General features: G+C 37.8%; 1 protein-coding gene across 2 annotated transcripts in view; it reads right to left on the bottom strand.

The window, feature by feature from the left end:
* Positions 1 to 20,614, bottom strand: part of LOC127438444 (metabotropic glutamate receptor 7-like) — a 647,223-nt gene that overhangs the window by 483,909 nt on the left and 142,700 nt on the right. For both annotated transcript variants that reach the window (XR_007896742.1, XM_051694042.1), the window contains exons 4-5: positions 18,760 to 18,914; positions 564 to 701 (exon numbers count right to left, since the gene is read on the bottom strand). Coding sequence is in view for 1 of the 2 variants with exons in the window: in XM_051694042.1 (XP_051550002.1) it covers positions 564 to 701; positions 18,760 to 18,914 (293 nt within the window). In the remaining variant the exon portion in view is untranslated. The remainder of the gene's footprint in view (positions 1 to 563; positions 702 to 18,759; positions 18,915 to 20,614) is intronic.

The raw sequence follows: 20,614 nt of genomic DNA, 5'->3' as shown, positions 1-20,614 counted from the left end.
GGGCTGTTACGTTTGTAACGTTTTATTCACCAAAAAACATATTAAGGTTGTAGGCTGGTCTCCTAACCTGGCCAAGCTTATCCGACTAGTCTGTTTTTCTTATTACAGATGGGCTTTGGGCACTCATCAGCCGGTCAGTAAGGGAGACCAGCTGGCCCACCAGCTAAACCAGCAAAAAACCAGCTTGGCCAGACAGGAAGACCAGCTAAACCATTCCTAAACCAGTGAATCACCAATGTAAACCACCTAATCTTAACTGACCCTAGCCCCAACCTAACCCTAGACCTAAGACCAGTAAACCATCAAATGCTGCTTTGAGCAGGGAAGATCTCTGCTCAGGGTCTAGCTGATCTCCTCTCTTGTCTAAGCTGGTATATTTCTGGTTAAACCACCTTACCAGCTGTGCCTCAAGTGCCCAAAACCCCTCTTAAACCATCAAAAGAGACTATAAAAAACATCTTGGCCAGGCTGAGAGAGAGCTCTAAACCTTAGTCTGGTTTAAGTATTCTTCTTGTTTTTTTTTTTTTGTTTTTTTTCCAGACAGAAAATAGTGACATATTTACCTGTGCACTTTCTGCTAGTGTCTTCTCTTTTGGAAGAGCTCAAGAGCTTGCAGTTGAAGTTCTCCTCCCAGAACTCAGCAAACCAGACATTTCTCCTGTTGTTCTCCAGCGTACGTGACATAAAGTAGGTGTCAAACCCTGAAAAGGACAATGCAGCTCCGTCAGTGATGATATCAGATAATAGATAAAAGTCGTGCATTTGACTTCATTAAGCCTAGTATATGAATTAGCTAGCCTAAATTTTCTACCAAAGAAACCAAACTGTGTACTAGTACTGTGTGCACAATGCCGCGTTTGTCTTGGTTACAGCTCAGTCATTACCATGCTTAAAATACCAGCATTGCTGGTTACCAATAGTTTACCAATCATGCTTCTTAACTAGCCTAACCAGTAAGACTTTCTTGGTTGACCAGCTTTACCAGCTTCAAGTTTTGCATGGCTATGCTGACTAACCACACTAAACAGTATTAACCAGAGTGGAAATTTACACTTTTCAGCATTGTAGTTACAGTTGGAAGCCGAGATAGCTTGTCTTGTGTACGTTACGTAGAGTACAATTAACCTAACACCAGTTTTTATTCAAAGGCCATGCAATTTTTTCAAGATTTTCAACTATTTAGGATCAAGTATCTGCAAATATCTTCAAGAATAGTAAAAATTTGGCATTGCATGTTGTGTAACTGAAGTGTAAACTGGTCGCAAACATTTTATACTTTTGTAAGGTTTTGTCGCATCGGACTGGCCATTAACAGGCCTTAATCAGTCTTTGTGACAACACAAGTTCTACTTCCCTAAAACAATATCCTTACTTAAAATGCATCTCGTCAAGTAGCAGAGAATTTAATTAGACTGTTCGCCATTAGCAGACAAACAAAAACATTTATCAAACTGGATACTAGAGAAGATGCTTTGCTTCTGTCCTCATCATTACTAATAATGTGCCTCATCAAAATAGGTTTTTGGCATAATGAGGCACAAGCAAGTCTTCATCCACGGAGCAGCTACAAGGACAAAGGTCAGGAAAGCATTTAATTTCACCAGAGGGTTTGGCTAACCTTACATATTCATAGCTCATTTAAACTTTGTTTGCTTCCACTCTGAAGACTGCAAAAGAGGGCAAGTCTGAGTCTGTCTTGCCTAAAGAGGGGAAATAAGTGTTAAGAAAGAGATAAGGAGTTATCGTGAAGCTGCTACAGCAGAGCTGCCCTAAGCCAGTCTCTAGATGCAGCTTAAACTATTGCATACACTTGGGCATTGCATACTCTCGAATTGGAGCAAGTATCCGGCCTATTTGTGGCTCCCAAGCTGCCCGCCCTGAGTTACCACCTTAAGGGCTGTAGTGTGGTGGTGAAGTCAGTCATCAATTCTTCCGTGATAGGTTGTGACAAGATACCATATGCCCCACCCACAAAAATAAGACTTAAAATGTGTTAGACCACAATTCAAAACACTACACATGTATGCACTGACTTCTCAATGTTGCCTCAAGGGGTATATCGAACGTTAGTGTGAATTGTCCACTTTTTTTTTCTTTTTCTTTCAAGCCAACTACTGTCATGGCAGAGCAACAGTTTGAAGAGAATATTGTTGAGTAAGTTAACTTCCGGTTTTAGAGCACAAACTTCTTAAGGTAACTCTATCGCCTACATTAGGCATGTTAAACCTGATTGCACATTACTGATGTGTTTTCCAAGTGCTTTGGATTGTCTACCAAATGCATAAATGTAATAGTTATTACAGTATACTGAAAGAACTTTGCTAACTGTCCATTTTCTGTTTAAATGGCCTTAACCACAAATTAGTTCTTCAGGTTGACTGATGCATGTATTGTGTTTATTTGTCAGATGTCTTCAACAAAGTGTGCTCTACACACCACTCCTTGGGCATGTGTGATCTCATAAATTTTACTAATTGCTGCTTATTTGTATTCAAGCCGTGCGCACAAGAAATTCCCAAAGGCTTGTCTGTGTCATTTTCTTGGTGACTAGAGGACAAGACTCTGAGCTTCACCTTTTGTTTAAACTGCTTAACAGCTGCTCTGTCTGCTCTGTTGAGGAGTAATTAGCAGGCTGCCTTCGAATCTCCACCACGATGGGAGCCAAGACCTGTCCTTGCTAACAAATAATGTCACTTGTTTATAAATATTAAAAATGTATCTAAAATAAGACTTTTGACCCTAGTTTACATTAGTCAAAAGCCATAGGGGGATTGGATTAGACATGTACTAGACATGAAAAAAATATGGGAAGACAGCTTGAAACAATCCATTAAAGTGTGGCGTCACATTCATAATTTATCCTTCTAATGTATTTAAATGGACAAACCCTCTTTGCCTTTGACTGACTCTTTGTTTCCTCTGAAATTACTCTTGATTGAAGAAGCTAACTACAAAGCTGCAAATGACAGTGAGCACTCTAATATGTATATGTATACCTAAATATATATATATATATATTTACACAGATCAGCCACAATATTTAAACCACCTGCCTAATATTGTGTAGGTCCTCCTCATGCTGCCAAAACAGTACCAACCCGCATCTCAGAATACCATTCTGAGATGATATTCTTCTCACCATAATTATACAGAGCAGTTATCTGAGTTACTGTAGACTTTGTCAGTTCGAACAAGTCTGGCCATTCTCTGTTGGCCTGTCTCATCAACAAGGCATTTCTGTCCACATAACTGCCACTCACTGTATGTTTTTTTTTTTTTCTGGCACCATTCTAAGAAAACTCTCGAGACTGTTGTGCGTGAAAATCCCAGGAGATCAGCCGTTACAGAAATACTTAAACCAGCCCGTCTGGCACCAATAATCATGCCACGGTCGAAATCACTGAGATCACATTTTTCCCCATTCTGATGGTTGACGTGAACATTAACTGAAGCTCCTGACCTATATCTGCATGATTTTATGCATTGCACTGCTGCCACAAGATTAGCTGATTAGATAATTGCATAAATGCGTAGGTGTACAGGTGTCCCTAATAAAGTGCCCAGCGAGTATATATACAGTATACACTACCAGTCAAAACTTTTGAAACACTTGACTGAAATGTTTCTCATGATCTTAAAAATCTTTTGATCTGAAGGCGTATGCTTAAATGTTTGAAATTAGTTTTGTAGACAAAAATATAATTGTGCCACCATATTTCATTATAAAACTAAAATTTTATTTTTATCCAAGTCATCAATTAAAAAAAAAAAAAAAATATATATATATATATATATATATATATATATATATATATATATATATATATAATTTTATTTTTTTTATTTTTATTTTTTAATTGATGACTTGGACCAAATAAAAAAGAAAAGCAGCCAATAAGTGCCCAACATAGATGGGAACTCCTTCAATACTGTTTAAAAAGCATCCCAGGGTGATACCTCAAGAAGTTGGTTGAGAAAATGTCAAGAGTACATGTCTGCAAATTCTAGGCAAAGGGTGACTACTTTGAAGATGCTCAAATATAACACAGTTTTGATTTATTTTGGATTTTGTTTAGTCACAACATAATTCCCATAGTTCCATTTATGTTATTCCATAGTTTTAATGACTTTACTATTATTCTAAAATGTGAAAAAAAATTATAATAAAGAATGAGTAAGTGTTTCAGAACTTTTGACCGGTAGTTTATATATGTATGCACTGTATGTAAGGAATAATTGATGATGCTTAACGTTGTGGTCGCATTACCACCTCGGGCTGTGCATTAATCCAGAATCTGGAGTCAATAATTGCACTTATTGCACAGTAAGTACATGTACAGGTGGTTACCTAAAGACCTTTTTCAGGTTTCTGCCCTAAAATGCTCTTGTGTGAAGAAATAATCCTAGAAACAGCCAAAGGAAATGTTACCAGTCAAACTGAAATAATCTCACAGTATTTTGTAAGGTGGATTCAGCTTTTACCCAGCTACTGAGATTGATGCGGTTTCCATAGATATTTCAGAAAAATCCCAGGCTGACATTTTTTATTTTGTTAATACTTTTTCTGGAGGCACCAAAGGATTCAGATGACCCCTAATGATGCATTCCAGAGCTTTTCAGGTGTTCAGTTCTGAAATCAAAAAAGTATGCACTGACTAAAGAGCCACATGTGCCTCTTATTCTTAATGGTAGTGAAATGTTTGGACTTTTAACATTCTGGATTTCATGAGAATAAATACATTTACATTTCTAGTTTCAATATTGTTTGTACTTCAGACCTTCATTTTGTTGGACAAGAAAAACTACCTTCATACCATGTAAGAGACATTTGGTTTTCGACTATTGAAAAGGGGTAAATTTGTTTACAATTTAGGGATGAAGCCACACTGAGAGCCCCATATCTGTGGTATTTAACCATATAGGGACCTTAAAATTAAGATCTAAAATGGAAAGTTTGTTCTGAACCAGAATCAAGATATCTTTAATTCTTCTGGAGTTATGGGCACTTCAACTTTGGAAAAATAACACAAACACAAATTTGCATATTATGCAAACAATGGGTGCTGACATAAACTGATTTTAGTAATAGACTTACCTAGCTCTGTGTGAAAAAAAAAAAAAAAAAAAAGTTTTACTCCAAAATAATAGGTGAAAATTTTAATTTTGACCCCCTCTAAAATAATTGATTACTCAGTAAATATTGATCCATAGCAATTCATATTTTGGCATTCATCATCATATATGTTTATCTTTCACCAGTTCCATTAACTTTAAACACTGATAATTTGGAAAGAATGTGTAGATAGTAATATTGAAAAGACAGTAAATTATAACTCACAAAACTGAATGTCTATGAAGTAGTTCCAGATTTGCTAACTGCAAATCAGAATCAAATATTCAAGAAAGCTGTGCAGTAGTTAATTTATTCCTCCCTATGGCACAATTTTGCATGTAATTTTTCCAAAACACATGTGTGTTTTCAGCTTTTCAACAGGCATCATCATGGAAGATTAATCCATGTGAAAGCCAACGCCACTTCCTTCTGATTCCACTACCCATGGCCAATCCATTCTCATGGGAACCATGAAAATTACTGAGAAGAAATCTACCATGACTACTTTACCCATCCTGAAACCAATTTAAAAATCATTAGTCTACCTTAAAGTCAACATAAAACATGATACATTTCCAAAAAAAAAAAAAAAAAAAAAGATATTTAACAAGAAAAAAAAAAAAAAAAAATGTAGCATGGAACTTGATTTCATCAATTGGGAATTGACTAGATCATGAAAAGTTTGCGTTACATACCAGAATGGATATGGGTAGGGGTTGAAAAGTAGGGATTAGGGTTTCCTTTTTGTCAGCCAAAAAGAAAAGTCTGCAAGTAATTACATTTTGATGAAAGATTTCGAAGATATCACAAACCCTAATGATAGTTTGGAAAAAATGTTTTGTTATTTTATTTTTTTTGCAATTTTGTTTGGTTTATCCACCTCTAAATCTCAACAGAAGCATTTACATTTTTCAGATATGACAACCCCCAATGCCCCAAACACAACTGATCCACTTTGGCCCAACCTTCAGTTACACAAGAAATCATAGCTGCTGGCAGCAGTCATCCATCCTGTCAAGCCATGCATTAAACCTCAGGTGACAATCACTTGTTTTGACGACACTTCAAATAAAGTGCCTGAGCTTCTAGTGCTACGCTAGATCTTTGCCTTCATGCTGTGATGTTATGTACGGTCCGAGGTTAAATGTTGCTCAGAGCCTTTAGAGAGAAAAGGCAAACCAAACTGATCTTTAAATCAACAAGGACCACACTCCAAACTGTCACTCCGCTTCAAGTGTCTCTAAGTGTCTACTATAACGTTGTTGTGGAGTGCAAGTGACTAATGCACTTGCAATTTGTCTACATCTCTGAAGTGAGCTCCAGACAGATGGAGGGGTGACAACTTCAGATCGATTTTACTAAAACAATTCATTGGGGGAGTTAGTGAAGCCTAATTTAGATGAGTAGCATTCTTGAGATCATTTTGAAGGCGCTTTTTATCAGATAAACACAAAAACAAAGAACTGCCACAATTCAGAGTGCTTCATCGTTTGCAAGGGTCTTATAGACTGGAACAATGACAATTAATTGAGTATCTCTGAAAAAAAGTCATTTCTAAGGATATCTGTTTTAGTGATACCTGTCAGGAAGAAGAAAACTTTTATGTGTCCTTTAGACCCTTTTTCACTCTAACAACTTGGAATATATCTTCTTAACTGTATAAATATCAAGGGCACTTTCTAATTCTTTCGATGCATTGTTTCAAAGACAAAACATTTCTGATCTCACCGCTCACTTTGTCAGCCATTTTGGTTCCAGAAGGATTTTTCTCTTTAATTTTATCCATAGGGATTTCATAAAATACTTCATAAAAGAGTTCTAAGCCATAAACAAAACCAACAGCTACGAGGCGAATCACAGCATTACAAACATTGTTTTGAAGCCAAAAAATTATTTGAAAATTAGAAAAAAATATATGGTTTACTTAATGTCTTTCATGAGGGATTGAACTACAATCACATGAAGCATTGCATATGATTTAACTGAATTAAAAACAATAAAATATATACAACTATTGATTTAAAGTTTTTGATTATAAGTATAGAAACAATATTAAAATAAATGTTACGTTTATTGCAAAACACTCAACACTTATATATATATATATATATATATATATATATATATATAAGCAGTTTTAGAGTGTAAGGAGATGACTCGATTGCGGAATTCACAGTAACCACATTTACATGCACTTAAGAAAACAGTTTTTCCAGGGTTTTTGCAGAAAGTGTCATTCTGAAATATCATGTAAACAAGACTGCCAATTTCCTTACGCCGCTTCAGCGATTAAGAGAAAGTGGTTTAACACCTAGGTTCCTCCTCGAGAAAGTTCATAGGATGAAGCCCAACAGCAAGTCAACACAGCGGAAGTACAGTGGGAAAAGCACATACACTATAAACTATACCCCTTTATATACACCAATGTAAAATATCAACTTTCCCTCACATTCGTGTACAGTATATGCGCTCGTACATTTGGGGAATCCCAGAGTTTTAAGTAAGAGGAAAACCCCACTGTTGCAATGCAATTCTGCTGCAGGACACGATGCAAAGTTAAGGAAACAAAAACAGCAACAACTCTGGAAATAAACAGATGCAACGGAGAATAAAATAGCAAAGTGTTCCTCAGATGCTATGTTTGTAACAGGGAAATTACGTTGCTGCTCACTGACCAAGCCGCATATAAAGTATAATGGACCTCGGAACTTATGGTACGTCTTTTTAAAGGTTTACAAGTTATTTTCAATAATAATAATACAAAAAAATAAAAATAAATAAATAAAATTACTTAATTCTGGAACACAACTGTTGCGTTTATTCAACTCAGCACAGATTTAACCAAACTTAGACTAAATGATTAAATGCTTCCAATTATGTACTGTTATATTGAAAACAGGTAATTTAACCAAATGCTCCAATTAAAATTAATAATGCATCTTTATAGCTTTGTTTTATTAATTACTATAAATTATCTCAAGAAAGACTTACTCAAGAACTCGCAATTAAAATTTTCAATTGATTGCAGATGTGCCTATCTCTGTGTACAGTCAGTGTGTTTTGTTTGTTTATTTTTCTTTATATTTATTACTTGTTTATGCCCCTAACTGCTCATTCAATTAAAAGCAAAACGACATCAATTATTTAAACTTCAAACTCTCTTAATTATTCAGTTGCGGCTGAAAATACATTTCCCTGATCTCACATCTCACGCTATACGGCCCTGCAGTAGATTGGGTTAAACTAATATAAAATAATGGGGTCAGGTCAAAGTCTATCTTTGTGGCATGAATAATCTTGACCTCTTGTGTGAAATACTTCACAAAATCAAATTTTTGATATGAGTTTTGTGGATTTTAGTCCATGTTTATTAGTTTTGAGGCCATCTTTATGCTAGTGTACTCCAAAAAGTTGTCAAAATGAACTTTAACAGATATACACATTTAACATTTTTAAATCTTTTTTGAGGAAACAGGCAGAAAAAAGACACTATTTTGAGAGAAATATAATGGTTTAGCGTTTACTATTAGGTAAGTGTTCCCATCCAAGCAAGCATATATAGCAACAGTCCAAATCCTTTCAATCTAGCTCATGTCATTGATGGCGGAAGAGTTGTAACTGCGAATTTAGAGTCATAATCAGAAATCCTGGTGACAATTCTGGTCCCCAACTGCGAGAGAGCCATCTACTACAAAACATAATAAGCACCCAAACAAACAAACCCAGTTGGAGGTCACAGCATAGGCCTGGGCCCCAGCTGTGAATCTAATGGCTAAATTAAAACTAAACTATAAGACTGAAATGCCACACGATAAGGCAGTGAGGAACCGCTTTGTGCGCAGTTTGATCCAATTGCAGGCCAGGCCAAGAATATCAGATTCCCGCCAGCAAATAAACTAACGTCCAAGCAACCCCAGGTGACACAAGTTTGATGTTTGAAAAGTTTGGTGATTTTGTCTCAATTGTATTTCAATTTACAAGCATCAATGATCCGTTACCTCAGCCTTTGTTTTTGACAAATGTTGTTTAAAGCATATCAAGAGTATTGAAGTATATATCTTTGATGCTGTTATCAGGAAATCAGAAATGTGTCAAGTGACAAAACAAACCAGGCAAGGGTGGAAAATTAACATTGTTGCACACCGGCCACAGTGGCTAGTGAACGCCTGATTTTTACCAGCCACTAAGATGCATATAATTATATCTTCAAAGTATTTGTGCTAAAAATATTTTTTATAACTAAACATTTAAAAACTTGAACTACAACTGCGACAGTTGTAATAAAAAGTTCTATAGACCTAATAGATTCGACCTAATAGATAATTTAATATGAAACTACACTACTTTTGTAAAAAAAAAAAAAAGTTTTACTTTTACTACTGCAAAATCGTGATTAATTTTAGTAAGAGTGATGTGTAATTTTAAAAACCTTTATTTTGGTGAACAACACACTGGTATCTCTTGTCCTCCTCAGTGCTGTTTAGCATGTCAGGGCTGTCTAGCTGTTTGAGAGATTTGATTTTCTCCATAGCACTTTAACTAGAAAATCCTCACCAGTTTCAGTTTGTGTGCTCTGCATCCACAATATCGAGGGAAGCCCGTTTGAAGCATGTGCTATCCAGAGATAAAGTGGGATATAGTAGAAAGTAGGTTAGAGCATAGCAGATAATTGGCGCAAGTGGTTCTGTAATGGCTTGCGCCACACTTGCGTGAAAACCAGGATTCAATAGCATGGCTCAAATATGAGTTTTAGAAGAGAAGCATATTTAGCGAGTATAATGCGGCCAATGCGAGATGAATATGATTACATTTGCTTCGTCTGCCTGGTATTTCACCTGGGTGTCCACCGAAATATTTTCAATGGAGAAAGAACCTTGGCATTGTTCTTTCCCTGCCATCCACAACCCTACCCAAACAGACCTGTGACCCATTTTTGGGCTGCGAACCACTAATTGAAAAACACTGCTTTAATTAATGTTTTAATTGTCTGCCACAATATGATGTATTTTAATATTTTTGTATTTTTCTTAATATACTGATGAGCCAAAACATTATGACCACTAACAGGTGAAGTGAATAACATTCATCATCTCCTAACAAAGCCACGTGTTAAGATCTGGGTAGATTAGATGGTAAGCAAACAAACAGATCGGAGTAAAGACCTGAGTGACTTTAACAAGGGCCAAATTGTTATGGCCAGATGACTGGATCAGAGCATCTCTGAAATGGCAAGGTGTGTGGGCAAATACCTTCTGACAGTGGTTCGAGGAGGGACAAAACACAAACCAGCGACAGGGTGTTGGGTGCCCAAGGCTTATCGATGCACGAGGGCAACAAAGGCTATCCCTTCTTGTCTGAACCAACAGAAGTTCTACTGTGGCACAAGTCACAGAACATGTAAATAATGGTTACAAGAGGAATGTGTCACAACACACAGTGTAATGCACCCTGCTGCATATGGGGCTGCGTAGCCACAGACCGGTCAGAGTGCCCACGAGCGTCGAAACTGGACCTTGGTGCAGTAGAAGAAGTTGCCAGGTCCGATGAGTCCCATTTTCTTTTACATCATGTGGACGGCCGTGTACGTGTGCCCGTTTACCTGGGGAAGTGTTGGTCACCAGGATGTACTGTGGAAAGACGACAAGCCAGTGGAGAGAGTGTGATGCTCTGGGCAATGTTCTGCTGGGAAACCCTGGGTCCGGCCATTCATGTGGGCGTCAGTTTGACACGTGCCACCTACCTAAATATCGTTGCAGACCAGGTACACCCCTTCATGGCAATGGTATTCCCTGATGGCAGTGGCCTCTTTTAGCAAGATAATGCACCCTGCCACACTGCACACATTGTTCAGGAATGGTTTGAGGAACATGATTAAGAGTTCAAAGTGTTGCCCTAGCCTCCACATTCCACAGATCTCAATCAGATTGAGCATCTGTGGGATGTGCTGGACCAAAAATCTCAACAGAAATGTGACATCATAAACCAGATGCTAGACAAAAGAAAACAGAACAGCCTAAATATAGTAAAACACATTCTAAAACATATTCTATTTGCTAAACTGCTAGTCAGACATTATTAAAGGTACTGAAGTACACAATGGACAAAACTACATGTAAAGAAAATATAAATATGGGTTACGGGATTGGTATTGGTATTGTGCTGAGTTGCCACATTATCTGTGTCCTGAAGCAAAACCAGCTGAGATCGATTAGTTTCAAGCGCATGAATGCTACTGAAGTATATTTATTGATACTTTTATGCAGAAATTTGCAACAGAAATACCAGGAGGTAAACAAAAGGAAACAGAACAGAATAGATATAGACAACTACACTACAAAAATCCTACAATGGAACAATAGCTAAGCTTACCTTATAAACACAAAATATTCTAGTAGCTAAACTGCAAGTGAGACATTCATAGAGTATGTCCCATGATTAGTCTGGCATCATACTCTGGCATCTCTAGCACATTAGAATGCTTGGCTTATTCCGAAAACGATATCTTTGCTGACAGGCTGCCAGCTAGATTTCAGCCTGAGTTAGTTGAGTGGTGAACGAGAAGCTATTGCACTGCATTGATGTGTTTTATAGACTGTGGCAGTTTCATAACAATAATTCAAGTGAAGGTGGAAAATTAACTTAACCCACAGATTCTGTTTGGGGTTTGAGAGACCACAAGTCCTGGTTTTCATGTTTCTTAATTTTAGAGGAATGGATTATAAACCAGACTTCCATATAAAATGCTACTTAGACATCAGGGTGGGATCTTACAAATAGGACCAGTAAGCAGTTAGCCAGAACACATAGGCAACCACCTAGCAACACCCTAGCAACTACACAGAACACCCTGGAAACCGCATAGCAATGCATTAAAAACATTAACTTTCCCAGTAAAAAAAAAAAAAAATAAAAAATAATAAAAAAAAACACCCAGAACAACCTGGCAAACGCAAAGCAACACACTAAAACCACTCAATGCACCTCAGCAACCACATAGCAATGCCCTAACAACCACCCAGAACACCCTGGAAACGACAAAGGAATGCTTTAAAAACACTCCAAACACCCTTGTGCATAGCAACCCAGTAAAAAAACACCTTAGCAAATTCAGAGCAACACACTAAATTCACTCAAAACTCCTTTGAAATCATATAGCATCACCATAACAACCAGCCAGAACACTCAAAAACTGCAGAAAAATGCATTAAAAACACTCTGAACACCCTAGTGCATAGTAAGAAATTGAAAAACATCCAGAACACCCTAGTAAACACATAGCAAGACATTAAAACCACTCAAAAAATAAATATATATACAGTGTATATATATATACAGTGTATATATATATATATATATATAAGCAATATCACACGACCAAGTGTGCATCAGCACTGCTGTGATTTGGCCGCAGGCAGGAGGCAGAGTGCTGTGTGTGTGTGTGTGTGTGTGTGTGTGTGAGAGAGAGAGAGAGAGAGAGAGAGAGAGAGAGAGATGAAGCATGTGCGATCACCTGTTGATGATGCTGTAGTCTGTTAGTCAGTTTTCTGAAGATAATGTCATTTTGGTGAAATGCATCCTATTTTCTCAATGGAAAAATAGCCGTCCAAGCGGGTGTATTCCTCTCTATTTTGTGGTAGCCGGTGCACAAGAGTCTTTCACTATAGAAACCACAATCTACACCACTATTTTGTCCTCTCCAATGTGGAAAGTTCGGTAAGAATGTAGAGACAAAACCTCTCTGACAACACTACGTTCTATTGTTTTCACAGGTCTTTTTCAAAGAGCACGATAAAGCTTTAAGTGTGATGCTTTATCTGACGAGCGCCTTTCAAATTGTTCCATCAGCGCTATGAAACGCAGGGGTAATTGCGTGACCCGTTAAAGCACCCCCTTGAGCTTGTGTAATTAATCACTCTGTTGTGTTTCTCAGCTGTGATGAGCCTTAATGCTGAAGTTGTTAGTTTAAAGCTGTTTAAAGCTATTTCCTATCTTTAGTAGTGTAGTAGTAATACAAGCAATCACGGACTGCTGTTGAATATAAACACTGAGTGACGCTGACTCACTTCACGTCACCAACTGGCTCATATTACATGCAAAAATGGTCTTTTGCCTCCACCTGCTAGCCAAAATATGTGATGTCATAAAATTAAATGTAAAGAGACAGATGGCTCTTAACACATCTGCACTGCTCTTACACTTTTGTTTAGAATGGCATGAACACAAGCGAAGTGATACACACAGTGAAGCGTTCGAGTGCTGATGGTGTGAGACCATCAGTACTCATGGAACGTCTCTCGTCCAATCAGATTCGAGGAACTAACATGAAAAACATGATCTTAATATATATATATATATATATATATATATATATATATATATATATATATATATGTGTGTGTGTGTGTGTGTTTTTTATTATTTTTTTTTACTTTCTGTAAAGTGCTCAAGTCAAAGCTTGAATAATATTTCTCTGCAGGGGTTTAAATAAGTCAAAGGAAATATTTTTATAAATTGGAGGGAAAATAATGGGTTAATTTAATAATTAATATTATTTTTGGTAATTTTAGTAAAGAAACCAGGAGAGTAAAAGTATTAAAATAATTACTAAAGCAATTTAATTAGTAAAGCAATTAATTTTGTGATAACAAATTAAGTGAATTAAGTGAAACAGTAAAACAATGAATTTACTTAATGTGAATTTTCTTCGCCAATGATGCATCATAAGCAGGACCGTGCAAGACCAAATTCATTATTACCATCACAATTTGCATGTTGTAGGCCAAAATCTAGATTGCTTAGCATTTTTAGCATATTTTGAATAATTTTAAGTCATATTGCAGCCCCCTTCGAAATTAGCTGAGCCTCCTTGGTTGAGAACCAGCGATGTAGATCCTAGGGATCTCTTGAACCCTAAACAACCATGAAGTAAAGTCAATATAAACAAACCATAAATTTTAAATCATGCATTACTTTTACTAGGTGGCATGTTCAATGTTCCTGCATGAGACTCACAACACAGCAGCGTTTGTAGCTGTACTCATACACTCCCATACACTTATTCCTTTTTAGATCAAAGAGGACCAAATGCATTGCTTGCAGCTTTGCATCTATAGACAAAAACAACATTGTTTCACTTCAAAAAGGAAAGGTAAACAGAAAGATGGAGTTGTGCTTGCTGTGAGTGCCTGTGGTAAGGTAAAACCTCTCTGACAACACTACATTCTATTGTTTTCACAGGTCTTTTTCAAAGAGCACGATAAAGCTTTAAGTGTAATGCTTTACCTGACGAGTGCCTTTCAAATTGTTCCATCAGCGCTATGAAACGCAGGGGCAATTGTGTGACCCGGTAAAGCACCGCTCAACACACTTATCAGCAAATGGCAAACAGCACGAGCAACCGCAAGCAGAGAGATGCTATCTTAACCCTGTTGATACCTGGAAAATGCATTTCAGCATGTGACATTATTTAGATATGCAGAGTTGCATCCATGGTTAAAAGTCTGATTAACTGGCAGGTGGAGTGAAAATGTAAATACTGGATTATCGAGGATACCATTTTCCAGTACACACAAAACAACTTGTTAAAAAAAGAAGGCATGGAGAAAACAGGAGTAAATTTTTTCTGACAACATTATTATTTGATAAGAGCAGCATTTCATCACAAACTTTGCAGTAGGTTTCTGCTATAATATTTAAGGAATAGTTGAGCCAAAAATTCTGAAAATGAAAAGTGTCATAGAAGCACCACAAAATGACGTGTTGCTTCAGCAATTGCATTTTCATGTCAAAATGGGTTTTTATGATACAATCGGTTAGGTTCAGATTTAAAGTTTAGGGCAGGGAGGTAGGTTTTGTTGTTCTAAAACTCAATAGAGCACATTAACCTTGAAAACCTGCGGAGCCCCTCAGAGGATAGGGCTGGTAAAAAAATAGTAATGGTAGCCAGCTGGTATGTGATAGCTGTGCAGTGTGTAAACCTCACCCTCCTGGCCTTAAGAGAAGGCTTTTATTGCCTCCTTGCTAGCGCACCCGACTCCATGCCAGGGATCGCCAGTTTGAATCTCACTCTGAGCAGGTTAAGTAAGACTGGTGACACGCAATAAGTTTTGCGTTCCTTCGCAATATGTTTTGCATTCCCTCGCAAGAAGTTTTGTGTTCCCTAGCAATACGTTTGCGTTCCCTAGCAATACGTTTGCGTTCCCTAGCAATATGTTTTGCGTTCCCTCGCAATAAGTTTTGCGTTACCTTGCAATAAGTTTTGCGTTCCCTCGCAATAAGCTTTGCGTTACCTTGCAATAAGTTTTGCGTTCCCTCGCAATAAGCTTTGCGTTACCTCGCAATAAGCTTTGCGTTACCTTGCAATAAGTTTTGCGTTACCTCGTAACACACCTGATTCTACTGATTATCTCATTAGTAGAATGTTCCTTGATCTGAATTGAGTATGTCAAATAAGGGAGACATCCAAAATGTGTAGTGACAGAGAGACTGGATTGAGAAACACTGCAGTATACTGTATTAAAAGCATGATAGAGGGAAAAAAATGCTTTCTGCCAAAAACTATGGTTTTACTATAGTAATATTGTGGTAACACTTTAAAATAAGCTTACATTTGTTAGCATTAGTTAACAACGTTTGTTAACATGAACTAACAATGAATAATACTTAATGTTAATTCCAACATATAATAACACATTTTTTCAAAGTTTTATATGTTCACATTAGTTAATGCACTATGAAATAACAAATTAACAATGAACATTTGTATTTTTATTAACTAACATTAAGATTAATAAACACTGTAAAAATATATATATATTGTTTATTGTAGGTTCATGATGCCTAAAGCATTTACTTAATGTTAACAAATTTAACCTTATAATAAAGTGCTACTGTGACAGTTCTCTAACTTTCAAGGAGGAAGCGGGAGCCGGATAACCTGTTCAACGTGAGTCTTTATTCCTTATACTTTTCAGTATTCACACACACTAATGCTTTTCAGCACAGCTGATCACACACACAGCCAGGTTCGTGTGTCACTCTTTCTCTCCCCTCCGGCAGTCTGGATTGCCCTTTTATTCCTCTCCACTCTCACTGCAAACACAAAACGTCATGGTTACTTGTGTAACCTCCGTTCCCTGATGGAGGGAATGAGACGTTGTGTCGATGTAGTGACACTAGGGGTCACTCTTGGGAGCCCGAGACACCTCTGGTCTTTGATAAAAGGCCAATGAAAATTGGCGAGTGGTATTTGCATGCCACTCCCCCGGACATACGGGTATAAAAGGAGCTGGTATGCAACCACTCATTCAGGTTTTATGCTGAGGAGCCGATATAAGGTCCGGCCATTTCAGCGGGTAGTTCAGCGTTGTGGCAGGAGGGGCACAATGTCTCGTTCCCTCCATCAGGGAACGGAGGTTACACAAGTAACCATGACGTTCCCTATTTGCACTCACTCGACGTTGTGACACTAGGGGTCCCTATACAAAATGTCACAATTGGCTGAACTGTGTTACGTGAACTGGCAGTGTGTGGTGGGCAGACTACTGTGTGCCTCATAGCCAGCACACCAGGTCAACACGTAACCTCCCCCAACATAGTTATGAGTGTCGAACGGCCCTTTTTTGGGACAAGTCGACTACCTAAGAGATAGAGACAGGCTTAACCCAGTCATGGCCTCTTTTCCCCTTCTCTTTTTTCCAGGGTTCCTTCATCCCTGAGTCGCCTGTCTCAGGGGTGCTTTGAGGACTGGACAGGGGTGTCTCAGGGGTGCTTTGTCCGACTGGACAAGCCCGCTCTCCGATGCTGCGCTCGAGAGCTCATCATCTTCGCGGGCTCCGAACAAGAAGTCAGACTCGCCGTGAGACGAGCCGGCGAACTCATCCGGAAGCCCGATTTGTGCAGACGAGCATGCTGGGGAATGGGAGGTCCACGGGGGGATACCCGGTGGAGACGATCCCATTGGGGTCCCCAAATCGCCCCCAGTGCTAGTCGCGCTGGCCTCATAACCGTAGGTAGAAGGACCGAGGCAGGGAGCCGCTGGGGTGGCTTGCTTTCTTACATAATGGTCTTACGTTTCTCTGCAGTGCACCAGTGCAGAGGAGGGAGAAGCCGCTGAAATGCGCCGTCAGATCCAGCAGAGGTGAATGAACAGTAGGATTCAACTCAATGAGCATGACCGTTTGGCTCCGAAGAGAAAATCTGAATGAGTGGTTGCATACCAGCTCCTTTTATCCCCATATGTCTGGGGGAGTGGCATGCAAATACCACTTGCCAATTTTCATTGGCCTTTTATCAAAGACCAGAGGTGTCTCGGGCTCCCAAGAGTGACCCCTAGTGTCACTCCATCGACACAATGTCGAGTGAGTCACAGATAGGGAACAGCTGTTAGAGGTGATTTCCCACAGGTGTCAATCCTTACCGTTCTGTCTCTCAACTGTCGCTCAGCCACGCCCTATCACCACAGCTACCAATATTGTAGACTGTAGTAACCATAGTTAAACTATGGTATTTGCAGTAGTAAAACCATGATACCCACAACATTTTGCTTTTTATTAACATTATTTATGGTTTCACTACGAATATTATGGTTAAAATATGGTTACTTTAGTAAAAACATGGTAAATATATTGCGAGGAGAGAAAAACTATTGCAAGGGAATGCACAAATTATTGCGAGGACATGCAAAACTATGTATAACAAAAACACAAAAAAAAACACGCCCCGTCCTCTAAGTGTCTCCGTAAAAACTTCATCTGTATGGGAGAACATTTAAACACATTAATTATTTCTGTAATTCTGCTCTGTACTAGGCAGTGGGTTCAGCAACATCTGGTTTCTTTGTCCTGGAGAGTCCAGCACCTTAAGACTTGCGTCTTTACTTCTCGGTAAAGAAGCCATATCTCTTCTGCACCATGCATGCCCCTTCCATCCACAAATATCACACCATAGGGCCTTTCATTTATTACTCTGGCACTGAGTTGCACCCCATGACACGGTCACATTCATTCAAGGACCGGATGGGAAGGTTTGCCAGCTGGGTCAGTCCGGTCCAGGCCTCTGGCTGGGTTCACGTCAAATGAAACAGCTCGGCAGTTTTTTTGGACACTATTGTGCTCTGTTATGACTCCACACGCACCAGGCGCCATCTCCATCAAAAGTGACACAGTTTCGCAGACACTAGAGAGATTATTTTCTATTATTAGAGCAATGTTCCTTCCATTCATTCAACTGAGCACCTGACATTATTTTGAACATGAATAAATTACTAACACTAAAACAAGTAAAATAAGAAATGCACAATGCAGCCTCTCCAAATGCCATTATATTTTGTACAGAATAAGATTTAACCTCAAAGGAACATTTCAAGTATGCCCTGTTTTTGCACATTTGGTTTGTTGTTAGACACAAACAGTTAGGAAAACAATGTTGTTGATGGATTGTTTTTGTATTATTATGTATCACATTCAATTCACACTACAAGCTCATAATTCAGCTAAAACATTTCTTTTGAAGTAGCACTGTAGATTCAGAAGCAATGCAGGAAACACTGTCAAGACTGTTTTAACAGGGTGTTCCTTTGGCATTGATTGAAGAATGCAGACATTAAAACTGTCCCCAAAAAATAATCAATCATGCTGCAATCTTACCAGGAATAGTCGCTCTTTTTGGCAGGATGGTGACAGCGCCAATGGCAGCATCCTCCAGGCCTTGAATAGGGCTGTTCTTGGCTCCCCAACTATCTGACCCTATCCACAGGAAATGGCCCACTTGATCCGCTCTTTTACTGGCATTAAGAATCCCCCTGCAAACATTCCCACACATGGAACCATTATCATGACATTAAGGCCCTATTTGTCTCTTCAAGTGAGCATGGAGATGTCAGCTAGCAGTTGTTAAAGCATCAAATGGTAAATTCACTAAACAGTTGTGCCACTTCTGTACGCTCAATTAAAGTGCAAAAACCTGCATTTTATTCACTTACCACCTGCAATCCTGTTTAACCATGTACTGTGCTGTTATAGCACTGTGACATGAGTATTTATATTAAGTCATTATCAATATTTACATTGCACATATGCCTCCTTTCTATGTAAATTAGGCTTATTAAAGATTGTGCCTTATTTAAAGTCACCGCTATTTGTCTGGTGCAATTAATGTTGTGCAATAAACACACTGTGGAAAGCAGGCAGTTAACCAAAATATGTTTAAAAGATACACTACCTGTCAAAAGTTTTGAAACACTTACTCATTCTTTATTATGTTTTTTTTTTCACATTTTAGTATAATAGTAAAATCATCAAAACTATGGAATAACATAAATGGAACTATGGGAATTATGTTGTGACTAAACAAAATCCAAAGTAAATCAAAACTGTGTTATATTTGAGCATCTTCAAAGTAGTCACCCTTTGCCTAGAATTTGCAGACATGTACTCTTGACATTTTCACAACCAACTTCTTGAGGTATCACCCTGGGATGCTTTTTAAACAGTATTGAAGGAGATCCCATCTATGTTGGGCACTTATTGGCTGCTTTTCTTTATTATTTGGTCCAAGTCATCAATTTCAAAAACTGTTTTTTTTATTTATTTTTTTATTAAATGTTAGTTTTATAATGAAATAAATTAATATGGTGGCACAATTATATTTTTGTCTACAAAACTAATGTCAAACATTTAATCATACGCCTTCAGATCAAAAGATTTTTAAGATCATGAGAAACATTTCAGTCAAGTGTTCCAAAACTTTTGACCGGTAGTGTGTGTGTGTGTAAATTTTCTAGTGATCATAGCAGCAGTAATGCATCAAATGATGATCAAATGACGGAGAAGAGTGTTATAACCAATTATAAAGACTTGCGTTCCCTCGCAAAAGTTTTGAGGCACTAGTTTGCATTCTCTCATTTTGCATTCCCTGGTTTTCCTACAGTAACGTGTGTGTGTGTGTTTTTTTTTTTTTTTTTTTTTGTGGTAGGAGCCATGGTTTTAAAAACACAAATTAACACTAGTCACTATAGTAAAAATAACCATGTTATTTTTTTATTTATTTTTTTATATAATAGTTTTGGTTTTCATCTATTATTACTATGTTTTAACAACAAATATCATGGTTAAAATAAAGTAACTGCAGTAAAACCATGATACATTTTGTGGTTATTATAGTTTTACTACAAATAAGAAAACTATTGCTAAGGAACCAAAAATAATTGAGAGGGTATTCAAAACTATTGCGAAAAAATGAAAAATGTATTGCGAGGGAATGCAGAACTTTTTGCGAGTCAATGCAAAACGTATTGCAAGGAAATGCAAAACATATTGTGACAGAACACAAAACGTTTTGCGAGGGAAGACAAACTATTGCGATGGAATGCAAACTTATTGCGAGGAAATGCGAAAAAATTAATCCTACCTCTCTAAGGAGCTCCGTAGGATTGTAGGATTGAAGTGGTGAAGTGATGCTGTACAGTCCTAGTAAAATATCCTAGATTGTGTAACTCTTCTG

This window comes from Myxocyprinus asiaticus, chromosome 49 (genome assembly GCF_019703515.2).
Source record: "Myxocyprinus asiaticus isolate MX2 ecotype Aquarium Trade chromosome 49, UBuf_Myxa_2, whole genome shotgun sequence".
In the NCBI taxonomy this organism is placed as follows: domain Eukaryota; kingdom Metazoa; phylum Chordata; class Actinopteri; order Cypriniformes; family Catostomidae; genus Myxocyprinus; species Myxocyprinus asiaticus.
The sequence above is the reverse complement of the archived record's forward strand: the minus strand, read 5'-3'. Positions and strand labels throughout refer to the sequence as shown.